This window comes from Colius striatus, chromosome 1 (assembly GCF_028858725.1).
Source record: "Colius striatus isolate bColStr4 chromosome 1, bColStr4.1.hap1, whole genome shotgun sequence".
NCBI lineage: Eukaryota > Metazoa > Chordata > Aves > Coliiformes > Coliidae > Colius > Colius striatus.
In genome coordinates, this window is record NC_084759.1 from 156,389,222 (window position 1) to 156,406,757 (window position 17,536).

The 17,536-nt window shown below is 51.6% G+C and overlaps 2 protein-coding genes across 10 annotated transcripts in view; both read left to right on the forward strand.

Moving 5' to 3' along the window:
* The window catches only part of LOC133627742 (ankyrin repeat domain-containing protein 18A-like), a 36,164-nt gene extending 21,830 nt beyond the window's left edge, over nt 1-14,334 (forward strand). For 8 of the 9 annotated variants that reach the window (XM_062014736.1, XM_062014726.1, XM_062014768.1 and 5 more), the window contains 20 exons: nt 1,103-1,193; nt 1,312-1,373; nt 2,585-2,672; nt 2,791-2,852; nt 4,058-4,148; nt 4,267-4,328; nt 5,534-5,624; nt 5,743-5,804; nt 7,016-7,106; nt 7,215-7,276; nt 8,489-8,579; nt 8,688-8,749; nt 9,365-9,505; nt 10,312-10,472; nt 10,673-10,766; nt 11,423-11,497; nt 11,886-11,992; nt 12,409-12,544; nt 12,896-12,944; nt 13,023-14,334. In XM_062014736.1, the coding sequence (XP_061870720.1) occupies nt 1,103-1,193; nt 1,312-1,373; nt 2,585-2,672; nt 2,791-2,852; nt 4,058-4,148; nt 4,267-4,328; nt 5,534-5,624; nt 5,743-5,804; nt 7,016-7,106; nt 7,215-7,276; nt 8,489-8,579; nt 8,688-8,749; nt 9,365-9,505; nt 10,312-10,472; nt 10,673-10,766; nt 11,423-11,497; nt 11,886-11,992; nt 12,409-12,544; nt 12,896-12,944; nt 13,023-13,111 (1,767 nt within the window). In that variant the 3' untranslated portion in view covers nt 13,112-14,334. The remainder of the gene's footprint in view (nt 1-1,102; nt 1,194-1,311; nt 1,374-2,584; nt 2,673-2,790; nt 2,853-4,057; nt 4,149-4,266; nt 4,329-5,533; nt 5,625-5,742; nt 5,805-7,015; nt 7,107-7,214; nt 7,277-8,488; nt 8,580-8,687; nt 8,750-9,364; nt 9,506-10,311; nt 10,473-10,672; nt 10,767-11,422; nt 11,498-11,885; nt 11,993-12,408; nt 12,545-12,895; nt 12,945-13,022) is intronic. The other variant, XM_062014770.1, reaches the window with a different exon arrangement.
* Nucleotides 14,335-15,829: 1,495 nt separating this feature from the next.
* Nucleotides 15,830-17,315, forward strand: LOC133627944 (transmembrane protein 140-like). Its single transcript, XM_062015560.1, has 2 exons — nt 15,830-16,867; nt 17,263-17,315. Exons 1-2 carry the CDS (start codon nt 16,240-16,242, stop codon nt 17,313-17,315), a joined length of 681 nt encoding a protein of 226 aa, XP_061871544.1. The 5' UTR covers nt 15,830-16,239.
* Nucleotides 17,316-17,536: the final 221 nt, after the last annotated feature.

The following is a 17,536-nucleotide window of genomic DNA, read 5'->3' on the forward strand; positions in this document are numbered from 1 at the left end:
GGGCAGCCTGTGCCAGGGCTCGATAACCCTGTCACTGAAGGCATTCTTCCCAAGACGCAATCCAAACCTCCCTTGGGACACTTAAGGGCTATTCCTCTTCTCCTATCACTTGCTACTTGGTAGAAAAGACCCAACCCCGCCTGGGTACAGCCTCCTTTCTGAAAGTTAGCTGTAGAGAGTGAAGTCTCTTCACAGCCTCCTTTTCTCCTGGCTGACCATGTCCAGTTCCCCCAGCTGTTACTCTTCGTACTCGTGCTCGAGACCCTTCATCAGCTTCCTGGCTTGTCTTTGGACATCCTTAAGCAGCACTTGGAGTGAGGGGCCCAAGAGGAAGCACAATATTCTACATATGAAACATGGAGGGTGTCTTAGGCTTGCTGGTCACACAATATCTAATAGAAGCCAAGAGGCTTCTGGCCTTCTTGGCCAGCCAAGGACACTGCCATTCACATTCAGATGGTCGTTGAGCAGCAGACTTCTCCAACCAAGCAGCTTTCCAGCACCCAAAATTTGCCTTTTCTAAGGAGACAGTGGGGCCACGCTGGGCTGGCTTCAGTTTTGGGCTCCTTTCCCACTGCCGTCGCTGCTTCTGCCACACACTGAAAACTGCGCCTTGACATGCTGGTGCTGCAATAAGCTGCTGAGTCTGGGCTGGGAGGAAGTGAGCTAGACCTAATGACCTGGGTCTCCGAGCAGCTGGTTTTGAGCTGGGGGTTTAGAACAGTCTTGAAAGATTAAAGCTTTCTGCCTGGTACAGGCCAGAGAAATGCTAGCAGGCTGGCACTGTGGGCCTTGCTGGTTTTGTACAACGCAGCTCTCTTCCCTGCATCCAGTCACTCTCACACGGCTGCCCATAGTGCCAACAATCAAAACATATACCTGTTTCTGCCAAGATGATATCTCTCCTGGGCAGATTTACTTCAACCTCTTTAAAAACCCCACTCAATAGAGATGCTCAACACGCTTCCAATGTTTGCCTCTCTGTTCTTTCCATCACCTGGTACGCTGTTACACACAGTGGCTGAAGCAGGAGCTTTATGTGTGTGAACAGGTCGAGGAGGAGTCTATGCCAGTTCTCACCTTTCTCTTTGACATCGTGCAGGTGGAGGATGAACAGTCAACTAAACCAATACACAAAAAGAAGCGTTCCATTGTTGTGCACAGCCAGCCTGTGTCAGCACAGTGCAGCAAAGGTGAGTTCCTGTCGCAGTGGATGGTTACCTTTGTAAACTTCCCTGGGGTGAAGGGGCTGCAGAAAGCAGAGTGAAAGAAGCACTCACAGCAGCGTTGTGCTGCTTCTCTTCTCTGCAGGTGTCTCGCAAGTGAGAAAGGCAGAGCAGAAGAAAGATGACTTCTCCCTCCCTGAATCTCAGGTAGAGCCTTAGAACTGCTATGGCTGGGAGAGTCTCAGCGAGTCCAAAAGCAAATTAGCACTGCCAAGTCTGCCCCTAGTCCATGTCCCTAAGCGCCACTGGGCAGCCTGTGCCAGGGCTCGATAACCCTGTCACTGAAGGCATTCTTCCCAAGACGGAATCCATACCTCCCTTGGCACAGTTAAGGGCTATTCCTGTTCTCCTATCACTTGCTACTTGGCAGAAGAGACCCAACCCCGCCTGGGTACAGCCTCCTTTCTGAAAGTTAGTTGTAGAGAGTGGGAAGGTCTCCCCACAGCCTCCTTTTCTCCAGGCAGACAATGTCCAGTTCCCTCAGCTGTTGCTCTTAGCTCTCTTGCTCCAGACACTTCAGCAGCTTCCTGGCTTGTCTTTGGACATCCTTCAGCACAACTTGGAGTCAGGGGCCCAAGAGAAAACACGGTATTCCACATGTGAAAAAAGGTCAAGCCCACTGCCTTAAACTTGCTGATCACACAATATCTGACACAAGCCAAGAGGCTACTGGCCACCTTGGCCAGCCAAGGACACTGCCATTCACATTCAGATGGTCGTTGAGCAGCAGACTGCTCTCACCAGGTAGCTTTCCAGCAGCCACACCTTGTTTCTCTAAGGAGACAGTGGGGCCATGCTGGGCTGGCTTAAGTTTTGGGCTCCTTTCCCACTGCCGTCGCTGCTTCTGCCACACACTCAAATCTGCGCCCTTGACCTGCTGGTGCTGCAATAAGCTGCTGAGTCTGGGCTAGGAGGAAGTGAGGTAGACCTAATGACCTGGGTCTCCTTAAAGCCGGTTTTGAGCTGGGAGTTTAGGACAGGCTTGAAAAATTAAAGCTTTCTTCCTAGTACAGGCCAAGAAAATGCTAGCAGGGTAGCACTGTGAATATTTCTAGTTTTGTACCACACAGCTCTCTTCCCTGCATCCAGTCACTCTCACACAACTGCCCATAGTTCCAACAGTAAACACATGTACCTGTTTCTACCTAGATCAGATCTCTCCTGGGCAGCTTTACTTTGGCCCCTTTAAAAGCCCCACTCAAAAGACATGCCCAACACGCTTCCCATGTTTGCCTCTCTGTTCTTTCCATCACCTGATACGCTGTTACACGCAGTGGCTGAAGCGGGAGCTTTGTGTGTGCGAACAGGTCAAGGAGGATTCTCTGACAGTTCTCACCTTTCTCTTTCACATCATGCAGGTGGAGGATGAATGTTCATTTAAATCTTTAAACAAAAAGGGTTCCATTGTTGTGCACAGCCAGCCTGTGTCAGCACAGTGCAGCAAAGGTAAGTTCCTATCTCACTGGGTGATTACCACTGTAAGCCTCTCTGGTGTAAATGGGCTGCAGAAAGCAGAGTGAAAGAAGCACTCACAGCAGCATTGTGCTACTTCTCTTCTCTGCAGGTGTCTCGCAAGTGACAAAGGCAGAGCAAAAGGAAGATGACTTCTCCCTCTCTCAATTTGAGGTAGAGCCTTAGAACTGCTATGGCTGGGAGCGTCTCAGCGAGTCCAACAGCAAACTTGCACTGCCAATCTGCCCCTAATCCATGTCCCTAAGCGCCACTGGGCAGCCTGTGCCAGGGCTCGATAACCCTGTCACTGAAGGCATTCTTCCCAAGACGCAATCCAAACCTCCCTTGGGACACTTAAGGGCTATTCCTCTTCTCCTATCACTTGCTACTTGGCAGAAGAGACCCAACCCCGCCTGGGTACAGCCTCCTTTCTGGAAGTTAGTTGTAGAGAGTGGGACGGTCTCCCCACAGCCTCCTTTTCTCCTGGCTGACCGTGTAAAGTTCCCTCAGCTGTTGCTCTTAGCACTCATGCTCGAGACCCTTCAGCAGCTTCCTGGCTTGTCTTTGGACATCCTTCAGCAGCACTTGGAGTGAGGGGCCCAAAAGCAAGCACAATATTCTACATGTCAAACACTGAGGGTGCCTTAGGCTTGCTGGTCATACAATATCTGACACAAGCCAAGAGGCTTCTGGCCTTCTTGGCCAGCCAAGGACACTGCCATTCACATTCAGATGGCCGTTGAGCAGCAGACTCCTCCCACCAGGCAGCTTTCCAGGAGCCAAAATTTGCCTTTTCTAAGGAGACACTGGGGCCACGCTGGGCTGGCTTGAGTTTTGGGCTGCTTTCCCCCTGCGGTCGCGGCTTCTGCCACATGCTCAAATCTGCGCCCTTGACCTGCCAGTGCTGCAACAGACTGCTGAGTTTGGGCTGGGAGGAAGCGAGGTAGAGGTAATGACCTGAGTCTCCTAGCAGGTGGCCTATGAGCTGGGAGTTTAGGACAGGCTTGAAAAATTAAAGCTTTCTGCCTGGTACAGGACAGAGAAATGCTAGCAGGCTGGCACTGTGGGCCTTGCTGGTTTTGTACAACACAGCTCTTTTCACTGCATCCAGCCACTCTCACACGGCTCCCCATAGTGCAACAGTCAAGACATGTACCTGTTTCTACGTAGATCATGTCTCTCCTGGGCAGCTTTACTTTGGCCCCTTTAAAAGCCCCACTCAACAGAGAGGCCCAACACACTTCCCATGCTTGCCTCTGTGTTCTTTCCATCACCTGGTACACTGTTACACACAGTGGCTGAAGCAGGAGCTTTGTGTGTGTGAACAGGTCGAGGAGGAGTCTGTGCCAGTTCCAACCTTTCTCTTTGACATCATGCAGGTGGAGGATGAACAGTCAACTAAACCAATACACAAAAAGAAGCGTTCCATTGTTGTGCACAGCCAGCCTGTGTCAGCACAGTGCAGCAAAGGTGAGTTCCTGTCGCAGTGGATGGTTACCTCTGTAAACTTCCCTGGGGTGAAGGGGCTGCAGAAAGCAGAGTGAAAGAAGCACTCACAGCAGCGTTGTGCTGCTTCTCTTCTCTGCAGATGTCTCGCCAGTGACAAAGGCAGAACAGAAGAAAGATGATTTCTCCTTCCCTGAATCTCAGGTAGAGCCTTAGAACTGCTATGGCTGGGAGAGTCTCAACGAGTCCAAAAGCAAATTAGCACTGCCAAGTCTGCCCCTAGTCCATGTCCCTAAGCGCCACTGGGCAGCCTGTGCCAGGGCTCGATAACCCTGTCACTGAAGGCATTCTTCCCAAGACACAATCCAAACCTCCCTTGGCACACTTAAGGGCTATTCCTCTTCTCCTATCACTTGCTACTTGGCAGAAGAGACCCAACCCTGCCTGGGTACAGCCTCCTTTCTGGAAGTTAGTTGTAGAGAGTGGGAAGGTCTCCCCACAGCCTCCTTTTCTCCAGGCAGACCATGTCCAGTTCCCCCAGCTGTTGCTCTTAGCACTCATGCTCGAGACCCTTCAGCAGCTTCCTGGCTTGTCTTTGGACATCCTTCAGCAGCACTTGGAGTGAGGGGCCCAAGAGGAAGCACAATATTCTACATATGAAACATGGAGGGTGTCTTAGGCTTGCTGGTCACACAATATCTAATAGAAGCCAAGAGGCTTCTGGCCTTCTTGGCCAGCCAAGGACACTGCCATTCACATTCAGATGGTCGTTGAGCAGCAGACTTCTCCAACCAAGCAGCTTTCCAGCACCCAAAATTTGCCTTTTCTAAGGAGACAGTGGGGCCACGCTGGGCTGGCTTCAGTTTTGGGCTCCTTTCCCACTGCCGTCGCTGCTTCTGCCACACACTGAAAACTGCGCCTTGACATGCTGGTGCTGCAATAAGCTGCTGAGTCTGGGCTGGGAGGAAGTGAGCTAGACCTAATGACCTGGGTCTCCGAGCAGCTGGTTTTGAGCTGGGGGTTTAGAACAGTCTTGAAAGATTAAAGCTTTCTGCCTGGTACAGGCCAGAGAAATGCTAGCAGGCTGGCACTGTGGGCCTTGCTGGTTTTGTACAACGCAGCTCTCTTCCCTGCATCCAGTCACTCTCACACGGCTGCCCATAGTGCCAACAATCAAAACATATACCTGTTTCTGCCAAGATGATATCTCTCCTGGGCAGATTTACTTCAACCTCTTTAAAAACCCCACTCAATAGAGATGCTCAACACGCTTCCAATGTTTGCCTCTCTGTTCTTTCCATCACCTGGTACGCTGTTACACACAGTGGCTGAAGCAGGAGCTTTATGTGTGTGAACAGGTCGAGGAGGAGTCTATGCCAGTTCTCACCTTTCTCTTTGACATCGTGCAGGTGGAGGATGAACAGTCAACTAAACCAATACACAAAAAGAAGCGTTCCATTGTTGTGCACAGCCAGCCTGTGTCAGCACAGTGCAGCAAAGGTGAGTTCCTGTCGCAGTGGATGGTTACCTTTGTAAACTTCCCTGGGGTGAAGGGGCTGCAGAAAGCAGAGTGAAAGAAGCACTCACAGCAGCGTTGTGCTGCTTCTCTTCTCTGCAGGTGTCTCGCAAGTGAGAAAGGCAGAGCAGAAGAAAGATGACTTCTCCCTCCCTGAATCTCAGGTAGAGCCTTAGAACTGCTATGGCTGGGAGAGTCTCAGCGAGTCCAAAAGCAAATTAGCACTGCCAAGTCTGCCCCTAGTCCATGTCCCTAAGCGCCACTGGGCAGCCTGTGCCAGGGCTCGATAACCCTGTCACTGAAGGCATTCTTCCCAAGACGGAATCCATACCTCCCTTGGCACAGTTAAGGGCTATTCCTGTTCTCCTATCACTTGCTACTTGGCAGAAGAGACCCAACCCCGCCTGGGTACAGCCTCCTTTCTGAAAGTTAGTTGTAGAGAGTGGGAAGGTCTCCCCACAGCCTCCTTTTCTCCAGGCAGACAATGTCCAGTTCCCTCAGCTGTTGCTCTTAGCTCTCTTGCTCCAGACACTTCAGCAGCTTCCTGGCTTGTCTTTGGACATCCTTCAGCACAACTTGGAGTCAGGGGCCCAAGAGAAAACACGGTATTCCACATGTGAAAAAAGGTCAAGCCCACTGCCTTAAACTTGCTGATCACACAATATCTGACACAAGCCAAGAGGCTACTGGCCACCTTGGCCAGCCAAGGACACTGCCATTCACATTCAGATGGTCGTTGAGCAGCAGACTGCTCTCACCAGGTAGCTTTCCAGCAGCCACACCTTGTTTCTCTAAGGAGACAGTGGGGCCATGCTGGGCTGGCTTAAGTTTTGGGCTCCTTTCCCACTGCCGTCGCTGCTTCTGCCACACACTCAAATCTGCGCCCTTGACCTGCTGGTGCTGCAATAAGCTGCTGAGTCTGGGCTAGGAGGAAGTGAGGTAGACCTAATGACCTGGGTCTCCTTAAAGCCGGTTTTGAGCTGGGAGTTTAGGACAGGCTTGAAAAATTAAAGCTTTCTTCCTAGTACAGGCCAAGAAAATGCTAGCAGGGTAGCACTGTGAATATTTCTAGTTTTGTACCACACAGCTCTCTTCCCTGCATCCAGTCACTCTCACACAACTGCCCATAGTTCCAACAGTAAACACATGTACCTGTTTCTACCTAGATCAGATCTCTCCTGGGCAGCTGTCCTCCGGCCCCTTTAAAAGCCCCACTCAACAGACATGCCCAACACGCGTCCTATGTTTGCCTCTCTGTTCTTTCCATCACCTGATACGCTGTTACGTGGAGTGGTTGAAGCGGGAGGTTTCTGTGTGTGAACAGGTCGAGGAGGAGTCTGTGCCAGTTCTCATCTTTCTCTTTAACATCATGCAGGTTGAGTTTGAAGCTTTAGTTAAGCCATTACACAATAAGAAGTGTTCTTGTGCCTCACATGCCAAGCCTCTGTCAGCACAGTGCAACAAAGGTAAGTTCCTGTCGCACTGGATGATTACTTCCCTGGGGTGAAGGGGCTGCAGAAAGCAGAGTGAAAGAAGCACTCACAGCAGCGTTGTGCTGCTTCTCTTCTCTGCAGGTGTCTCGCAAGTGAGAAAGGCAGAGCAGAAGAAAGATGACTTCTCCCTCCCTGAATCTCAGGTAGAGCCTTAGAACCGCTATGGCTGGGACAGTCTCAGCGAGTCCAAAAGCAAATTAGCACTGCCAAGTCTGCCCCTAGTCCATGTCCCTAAGCGCCACTGGGCAGCCTGTGCCAGGGCTCGATAACCCTGTCACTGAAGGTATTCTTCCCAAGACGGAATCCATACCTCCCTTGGCACAGTTAAGGGCTATTCCTCTTCTACTATGTGTTGCTACTTGGCAGAAGAGACCCAACCCCGCCTGGGTACAGCCTCCTTTCTGAAAGTTAGTTGTAGAGAGTGGGAAGGTCTCCCCACAGCCTCCTTTTCTCCAGGCAGACAATGTCCAGTTCCCTCAGCTGTTGCTCTTAGCTCTCTTGCTCCAGACACTTCAGCAGCTTCCTGGCTTGTCTTTGGACATCCTTCAGCACCACTTGGAGTCAGGGGCCCAAGAGAAAACACGGTATTCCACATGTGAAAAAAGGTCAAGCCCACTGCCTTAAACTTGCTGATCACACAATATCTGACACAAGCCAAGAGGCTACTGGCCACCTTGGCCAGCCAAGGACACTGCCATTCACATTCAGATGGTCGTTGAGCAGCAGACTGCTCTCACCAGGTAGCTTTCCAGCAGCCACACCTTGCCTTCTCTAAGGAGACAGTGGGGCCACGCTGGGCTGGCTTAAGTTTTGGGCTCCTTTCCCACTGCCGTCGCTGCTTCTGCCACACACTCAAATCTGCGCCCTTGACCTGCTGGTGCTGCAATAAGCTGCTGAGTCTGGGCTAGGAGGAAGTGAGGTAGACCTAATGACCTGGGTCTCCTTAAAGCCGGTTTTGAGCTGGGAGTTTAGGACAGGCTTGAAAAATTAAAGCTTTCTTCCTAGTACAGGCCAAGAAAATGCTAGCAGGGTAGCACTGTGAATATTTCTAGTTTTGTACCACACAGCTCTCTTCCCTGCATCCAGTCACTCTCACACAACTGCCCATAGTTCCAACAGTAAACACATGTACCTGTTTCTACCTAGATCAGATCTCTCCTGGGCAGCTGTCCTCCGGCCCCTTTAAAAGCCCCACTCAACAGACATGCCCAACACGCGTCCTATGTTTGCCTCTCTGTTCTTTCCATCACCTGATACGCTGTTACGTGGAGTGGTTGAAGCGGGAGCTTTCTGTGTGTGAACAGGTCGAGGAGGAGTCTGTGCCAGTTCTCATCTTTCTCTTTAACATCATGCAGGTTGAGTTTGAAGCTTTAGTTAAGCCATTACACAATAAGAAGTGTTCTTGTGCCTCACATGCCAAGCCTCTGTCAGCACAGTGCAACAAAGGTAAGTTCCTGTCGCACTGGATGATTACTTCCCTGGGGTGAAGGGGCTGCAGAAAGCAGAGTGAAAGAAGCACTCACAGCAGGGTTGTGCTGCTTCTCTTCTCTGCAGGTGTCTCAGCAGCGGAAGTGGCAGATTGGAAGAAAGATCTCTTCTCCTTACCTCATTCTCAGGTAAAGCGTTAGAACCGCTATGGCTGGGAGAGGCTCAGCAAGTCCATCAGCAAACCAGCACTGCCAAATCTGCTCCTAATGCATGTCCCTAAGCCCCACTGGGCAGCCTGTGCCTTAGTTCAATAACCCTGTCACTGAAGGCATCCTTCTCTAGATGCAAACTTCCCTTGGCACACTTAAGGGCTATCACTTCTATCACTTGCTATCGAGCAGAAGAGATCAACTCCCCTTTGCTACAGCCTCTGTTGCCTTAGAGAGCAATAAGGTCTCTCCACAGGCTACTTTTCTCCAGGCGGAGCAACTCCGGTTCTCTCAGCTGCTCATTGAATTCACTTACTCATAGAAGCATAGAATGGTTTTACTTGCATCATATAATACAACCCTCTGCCATGGGCAAGGATGTCTTGCATTAGGTCTGGTTTGACAAAGTCCTTTCTAGTCTGATTTTGTCTGCTTTCAGGGTCATGGCCTCCTCTACTTTTCTAGGCAGTCAGTTCCAGTGTTGTACCACCCTCACTGCAGAAAATTTCTCACTCATGCATTATCTAGTTAAAGCATCTCTCGTGCCATCATCCTCCCAATTTCCCCATGATCGTGGAACTCCTTTTGGTTTAGAGACAGGCCATGCAGCTGAAGCAACCGCTTGACAATGCTCTGAAGAGGGCAGCCCTGGCAGAAGCTTCACTTAAATTTGAGAAGCAGCATATCAAACAACTGCAGAAATTGAAGGTGGATCTGAAGAGGTCTAAAGCTCAGGTAAGGAGAAGTCCTGTCTCTTGGCAGGGGCGCGAATCTTTTTGCAGCGTAGCACAGCACAGCACAGCACAGCACAGCACAGCACAGCAGAGACCTGCGCCTTTCTTGGGGAGTGTTGTAACCCAGGGTGGTTCAGTGTGCAGCAAGCTGTGATGAGGGGGCTGGGCTGGTCAGGAACAGCACTGCTGCCTTTGGTGCCTGTTTGCACTGCTTGAAGGGCCACTGTAGGGGTGAACTAAAGTGGACTTAGTACACTGGACACCTTGGCAGCAGGTGTAGGTTAAGTGACATGCAAATGACTCCCCTGGTTGTATAAGCCTGGAACCTACGATTAGAAAGGTCCCTAATTGTAAAGTTGCTTTGGAGAAAGGTATATTTATTCCTTTCAAAAAGCAGCTTCTCAAGTTCCAAGGAGTGTGTGTATCTGCTTCTTCTCTTGGGGTTGCCGAAGCAGAGCATACACTGACAGAGAAAGCATAGGCATCCTGGAGTACTGCGCTGGTGCTTTTCTGTGTTCCCTCGTCACACTGTCATTTTTAAGCAGTTGCAGTCACTTGAGGAGGAGGAGACAAACCTAATTATACTGAGTTGCCAACAAGTAGCTACAAACTGTTCTGGAGTCTTTGGGAGACGAGGAGGAGGGTTGTGGCAGTGTTTAGTCAACGCTGTAGGAAATCAGTGCAGACATCAGAAGGAGGCTGGTGTCAAACATGAAGCAACGTGGGCTTAGGGAGTCACTACAAGAGTCTAAGCAGCCTGCTCCCTTTTATCAAACCTAACTGGCAATTCTTGTGGTGGTTTAACAGGTGCAGGAATTGAAGAAACAGCATGTCTGCACTAACCGTTATGTCAAGTCCCTGAAGAACACCTTAAGGGATAAGGAGAGGGAACTAACAAGTTTACAGACTCTGGACGCCCTTCTGGCCACATCCACAGATACCCAAGTGTTGAAAGATCACGTCCATCGGTAAGGAAGTAACACAGTGGGGCAAGGCTTTGCTTTCTGCAGTGGTGTGAAAACAAAAGGACTGTTTTTCTGCATCCCGGTCAGATAATGCTACATGATTTTCAAAGATGCATTTCTTTTAGATGAGGTTCTTTCACACTCTCCTTTTGTGATTTGTGCTCTTATGGACTCCTGTGAACAAACCTCTCTTCCTTTTCCAGACTCCAACTGGAAACGGCCAAGCTGGAAGCCACAGTTCAGTACCAAGCCAAGACCACTGAAATCCTTGAGAATAACCTGCAAATCTTTTGCTCAGTAAGCTAATCAGAGCCTTCTCTTGTAATGAGTTACAGAGCCTAGTCCCGTACTCATGTGGGTATATTTCAGCTTGAGGTTCTCCTGGAAAGCCTTCAAGAGATCAGTTCCTCTGTTCTACTGACCGTAGAGTGCTCTGAAAGTCCTGCTGGCTCATCTCCCAGCTTTCTGGCTTTGAGAGTTGTCCCATAACACTATAGCAAGTCCTACTTAACGCCCAGTCCTACTTAACGCCATCTCTGTTAAGGAGCTGACAGCAATGCATCAGTATTTTCTGCTTTAGACCATCTGCGAGGTTGAGACCTCAGGCAGCACTTCACACAGTCATGCAGTAGAGGTGTGGTGTCCCTTGTGACTTGCCTTGGGCTCTGGCGGTGCCAAGCGCTTCACCCCAGAAGCCTGCGTGGTATCACCAGACTGTGACAGGAACTCTTCAATGTCCTGTCCTCTGGTTGCCTTCCCCTTGTACTGACTGTGAATTCCTTGGCTGGATGTTGTGAGTCCATAATGCATCAAGAAGAGCTCCAAAAATGAAAATGCACAACAGAAAAGGGATGGACACCTCCAGAGGCAGTATTTTGTGTGCTTGGGTGCTGTTGCCATGAGGTGTGACCTTCAGCCAGGAAAATCCTACAATGACTTTTTTGTGCTTGTAGATTTCTTGTAGCCTGGACGACTGCAGAGCCAGCTTTCAGATAACACAGACTGCAAAGGAGCACCAAAACTGGCAGGTAAATGAATGGCTTCTGGGAATGACCAGGTTTCTAGGCTTGGTCTTTGAATTTCCGGTGGGCAGGTGATTTATGAACAGGTCGGGTGGGCGATGGGGAACCGCACGGGGTTTTGAGCAGGGCACCCTCAGGGGAAAAGTCAATACGTTTCCTCCTTCCCCTAGTGCTGCGGCATTTTGAAGACACTTGTGTTCAGCGGTGTGATGCCTTTGATGGGTAGGCTGTGCGCTGTTGACAGGAGAGAGTTCTGTGGTCAAGTGCTAGGAGAGAAGACTGGACCGGGCAGATTCATGTTACCTTCCTTGTGGAGAATGCTGTCTGCATGTGCTGCTGCATGGGGAGCCCAGTCTGGTGCTCCTTGTGTAATGTACCTTTTCTATGTTCAAAGCAAAAAAGCGAGAAAATCAAGACGCTGTCCGATAAGGCATGCCAAACAGAAGAGCTTCTGGACGCAGTGGAGGAAGGAAAGATCAAGCCGGAGGAAGAACATTCCAGGCATGGCTTTTTGGCACTTCCAAGAAACAGCACACTGAATAGAAGTCAAGCTTTACTGAACTCTAACGTAAAAACACACACACCACTGTTTGTGAGCAAATTCATGCCTCGCCGCAAGCTTGCAAGGTGCTTCTGTGCGTGAGCCTATGGTTTTAGACAGGCCGCAAAAGGCTTTGCAACTGCAGGCTGCCTGCAGTTCTCCTGGGGAGGAAGGAAGTCTTGTCTCCTCTGTGCAGGTAAACTTTAGGCTCTCCAAACGAGGTGTGATGCTGGTGTGCTGGCTGTTCTCAGTAATTCCTGGCCTGTCCAGCACAGTACAGATGAAGCAAGCCATGGCTGTGCTGCTTATGTAAGAATAGATGAAAATAGTCAACTGTTGCTCTGCTTCACCCTTTCCATACTAACTTGCTGTGCAGGTTGGTGATGCTTACACAGAAGTCTCCGCCAAAGACGGTGCTATATGCATGGGAAGAGCCCCGACAAAATTTCCAGGGGAAGACGAAGAACAGCTGTTCTGAGGAAGCCAACAAAGCTGACAAATTGGAAAGGATGGTGAGCTCTGGTTTCTTTGGTGGCTGTGAGGGGATTCTTTATTTCTGCTGGAACCTGTACAGTTCTTCTCCTATACACTTCTTCCACGTTGACAACTATCTGTTGGCTGTATTTTGCAATGAATTGCCTCTTCTTGATGCTCCTGCTGCTGTTGGAGCAGTAGATGATGATGATGTGGATGAACGTGGATGGAATTGTCATGGTGGGTGAAAACCATGAGCCAAGACTCCCAGCAGGGTTGCTGAGCTGGACGGCCTGGCTGACCCGCATGCAGTGCCAGGGGCCTTGAGCAAGACCAGCAGAGCTGGCCACCCTGCATTGACATTTAACATGTTGTGATACTGTCTGCAGGTGACAAATGCAGCATTGATGGCTCCCCAGTGTACACATTCCCACACAGGTGAGTAACTTTACACCTCTCTCTGAGTTCCTTTTCTCTTGCTGCACACAAGTTGCTGACATTTCTTAACCCCTGCAGACGCAGTTGAAAAAGGGCATGCTGTGGACAAGCTAAAATCAATACCTCGGTTAAAAGTTTTCAGAATGGATGAAGTCTGGAAACCATGACCTTCTGAACCAAAGCTGAAATCTAGTCGAACCTCCAACCAACTACTATACCAAAGCAGTAGCCAATTCTTAGTGAAATATGCTTGACATTAGACAAAGATGTAGCTTAAATAAAATACCTTAGATGGAATATGATCATTAGTAAGGATAAAGTTTTCAATCTTAGTGAAGGATGTAGCTAAAGACGTCTATGAGAACGTAGTTATCACTTTGATGTGTCTGTTTCTGTGTGTAGCGGGGCTGGTGTTCAAAGCTGTGAAACCACGTGTCCAGTCTTGCTTGGAAGTACGTGAAGAAAAAACAAGTAGATAAAGGACCCCGCTCCTCCGTGGGGTCCCTCACACACTGGGCAGCCCTGCACAGGCCACTCTGACATGCATTCATCCCAAGGGCTGCAGCTCCTCTCTGCCTCTCGTGTGGGGCTGCTCGGCGGCCCGCAGGCTCTCCAGCACGGCCTGCGCCACGGCCGCCTCCTCACACAGTCTCTCGCCAGTCCGGGCGCACTCACCTGGAGCTGCTGGTGGCTCTCAGTCCTGCCGTGGCCCTGCATGGGTCGCATGGGCACAGCCTGCGTTCTCACCACGGCTTGCAGAGAGGTCTCTGGTCTGGTGCTCCTCCATCCTTCGTCCTTCTCTGACTGTGGGGTCCACGTGGTCGCCTCCATCTTGTACCACTCCTTCACCTCCTCCCCAGCACTTCAAATTCCTGTCCTTAAATAGTGCTGGCAGGGATGTCAGATTGGCCCTGCCAGGCTGGAGGTGATTCTGAAGCCATGGGCTGGGAAGAAGTAAGAGAACTCTTTTGCAGCCCCCTCCCCCTGGTACCAAGCAAAAGGAGCTCCTCCCTAAACCATGACATTCCACCCCTCTCCTCTGCAAATCACTTATTCAAGAAAACATCAAGGAAATCTGAACCATCTTCACAAACTGTCACACCTTAGCTACGAGTGGACGCACTGCGTAGGACCTCCCAGTTGCCGGGAGAGGCTCTCCAAATCCTCCCTGCAACCGGGGCTCCCCAGCCACTGTGGCTCTGGATGACAGCGAAGTATTGGGCCAATGGATTAGGTATCTTTCCTAATCACTATCACTAGTCTCATGCGGTAATGATTAGGTGCAGTGCTTTGCTTATGCTCTTTGTTGCTTAGAAATAGAGTGCCGTAGGCTTATTGTTGTATGGGAACGCTTTATCTTGCTTTCTGTAACATTTTTAAACTAGACAAGTAAAGTAACATTAATCTTTTCATTGGCGTCTGTGTCTTTTCCGTTGCGATTCTGTGATTTGGCAAAACATCTTCCACCTTGTCCTGCCCATGGCCCTCATCTCAGAAATTCTAAGTGTTCTGTTGCAGTTTGGTATTTCATAAACTGTCTTGGTTTTGCTGCACGTTTGGGTGAGGAGAGTCCAGTTTTTGAAGGCTCATGCAGGCCGTCAGCACGTCTCTCTCTGCCCTTGCTCTGAGTGAAACCCAGTCCTGCACACAGTCCTGCTCCTCTCACAACGAGCACACATCTCTGTCTTTTTCCTCAGGGGAGGCCTGAATCATGATTGTGCTCAGATCAAGAACCAGCGCTGAGCTACTGCTAATAACTCGGTTGCCAGACACTACCTGCCTCTTTACAGCATTGCAACCACCTTTCCACTTTGAGCTGTGTTATCACCATGCACCGTGCTGCCTCACGCATGCCTCCTCCAGCCTCACCTGCATAAGCCCTGATGTGACCCCAGCAGCCTTCCAGCCACATGCTACTCAAGACTCCCTAATGGAGGGAGTTCCGCTGCCACAATGGGTCAGGGGAGACAAGGGAGAACAGTGGGTCAGTGTGAGCTCTTACACGAGACAGACAAAGAGCTGCAATGCCTGGTTTCAGGAAAGCCCACGTAAGACAGGCAAAGCAGTAGACAATGGCAGGGCAAAGACAAACCCCAGTGAAATTACGTGTCTGAGGTCTCATTCTGCAGAATGCTCTGGGCCCAAGCACAGATCATTTCCTGGTCGTTCGTGTCTTCATTGTAAACTCATAGCAACCAGTATCCTTCATGTGACCCTCAAGTCTCTCCAGAAGCCTGTGCTGAAGAAGACCTCCAAGGGAAGCTACAAGAAGAAGTGAAGTATTGACCAGGGGAAGGGGCCAGTGCGATGATGCCACGTGGCTCCGCCACCAGCGATATCCCTCTCTGATACCACTGTCCTGTTTCTCAGCGCGAAGCAGAAGCCTGCAAGAGGGCACTGAGGGCAATCCACCTTTCTGGGTGAGGAGACGGGAGTCAGGTTTGCCAGGCAGACAGAGAGGAGCGAGGAGGATGGCAATGGTGGGTCTGTCTCCCACCTCCCAGGCCTCAGCAGAGGGCCAGTAGCTGCAGTGGGTCCAGGGTGTTTCTTTTGTTGTGGACAGCTGCCTGTCTACATGGGACCAGGACAGGCTGTCCTGCTGTCTGCCAGCCTCAGCAAGGAGCAGGACTGTGGGCAATCTGCCCTGCTGTGCCCAGAAACGTATGGGCTTGCAAGGGCCTCGGGGACTTGTGGATGCTGGAAATGAGTGGCATCGGGGGCATCAGGTGTTACAGAGGTATTGGTGGGCAGGGGGAAAGGAAAGAGGCAAGGGGATCCTTGCACTTCAGACCCTGTCATGCCTGCATTTCACTCAGTAGTCCAAAGATCATAAGGGATGTCCTTGTCTGCCCAGAACTGAAAGAAAAACTGAACAGCTCTTCCCTGAACAGCTCTTCACCCTCTCCTTGCCAGACAGCAGTGTTTTGCTCCCTTCGTATCGCTGTAGTTTTCTGACAAATGCCTCTGCTGTCCAACATGACACCACGGTGCAAAGGACATGTGTGGGGCTAAGCGAGCGACACCGCCTTCCCAGTGCTGGTCCAAGCACGCGACATCGTTAAGCCACCTTTGCTGTGGCCAAAAACGCGCCCCTCTGGACCCAGTAACACATGCACAGCACAGTCAGAGGCAGGACTGAGATGCTCCTGCTTTATTTGTGAGGGGAGTCCCGAGACCTCAGTGACACAGACTCAGAGAACATCTTAGAACCAAGGGGTCCCCTCCTTCCTGTTTTGCAGCAGGCGTCCCCAGAGCAGGCTTTACCACGGAATCAAGAGAGCATGTGAGAACCAGGATGGATCTGCTGCAACAGAGGTGTGCTGGGCGCTTGCTCTGCAGGCTGATCCTCCTTGAGTCTGTGGTGACCTTGGCCTTGATGCTCTACGCACTGCTGTGGGAAGCCGGCAACCTGGTTGACCTCCCTGACAAACGCATTGGCTTTTACAACTTCTCCCTGTGGAATGAGACAGCTGGGGAGCTGCAGTGCCTGGACTACGAGCATTTGCAGGTGATGGGCATCAGCCTACCAGGAATGGTGCTAGCCACGATTTGTGTGTATGGCTGCCTGGTCTTCAGTACCTTCTACACCATTTGTGTTGCTTATGTGGAGTGCACAGAGGACAGAGAGGGCTGGAAGGTGATCCGCATCATGCCCACCATCAAGACAATAATCCTGTCTGGTGGCCTGGGTACGTTTCTTTTCCAAACCTGGCACTGGATTCACCTCTCTGACTTCACTGGGGGCTTCCTGGCACTGCTTGGGACTCAGGCTCTGCTACTGCTCCAAATTCTCACTGTCACTAAGTGCCTCAGCTGGGTGGGCACGGCCACTTTACACGCACGGCTCGCTAACGACTGTTCTCTGACCGTCGTGGACAGCTTGACCGGGTGGGCTGGTTACACTATATGCGCGGCTTGTACCGGTAAGGACGGAAGCCCCTGCCTCGGGAGGCACCAGCCTGCCAGAGGACCGTTTCCTCAACCTCCGGGGCATGCGGAGGGCTCACTACATCGAATAACAAGGCGCGTCATCCAAGATTTTCCATCACGCCGCGGCCATAAACGGCGCCCGGCCCCGGCCCCCCCATCCCGTGACGTCACAGCCCGCCCCGGTGGCCGCGCCCCCGCCGCTGTGACGCCGCCGCGCGACGCTGCAGCCGCTTGCCCGCTGCGGCCCTTGGCGCTCAGTGCTGTGGCCGCCGCGGCGGGGTCGGTAGCGCGTCTCTGGCTCGCAGCGTTGGCGGCAGCCAGCCGTGCTCGGAGCTCGCCTCTCGGCTCTTCTCCCCCTCTCCCCCTCTCCCCGCCCGTGTCTCGACAGAGCCCGCGGGGCGCCTCCCGCGGCTGCTCACCCCAGAGCGGGCTGCGCCGTAACCTCCTCCCCGTCGCAGCATGACGAGCCTCCGCAGGCTCCTCGGACGCGTGCACGAGCGGCAGCTGCCATCCAGCAGTTCCGCCCCTGGCGCCGACGACGCCTCCGAGCTCCGGGAGGCGGAGGGCCAGAGCGGGCTGCACGGGGCGGCCGCCAGCGGCAACTTGGCCAAGCTGCAGCAGCATTGGTGGAAGAAGAGACTCTTCATCAATGGCCGGGACAA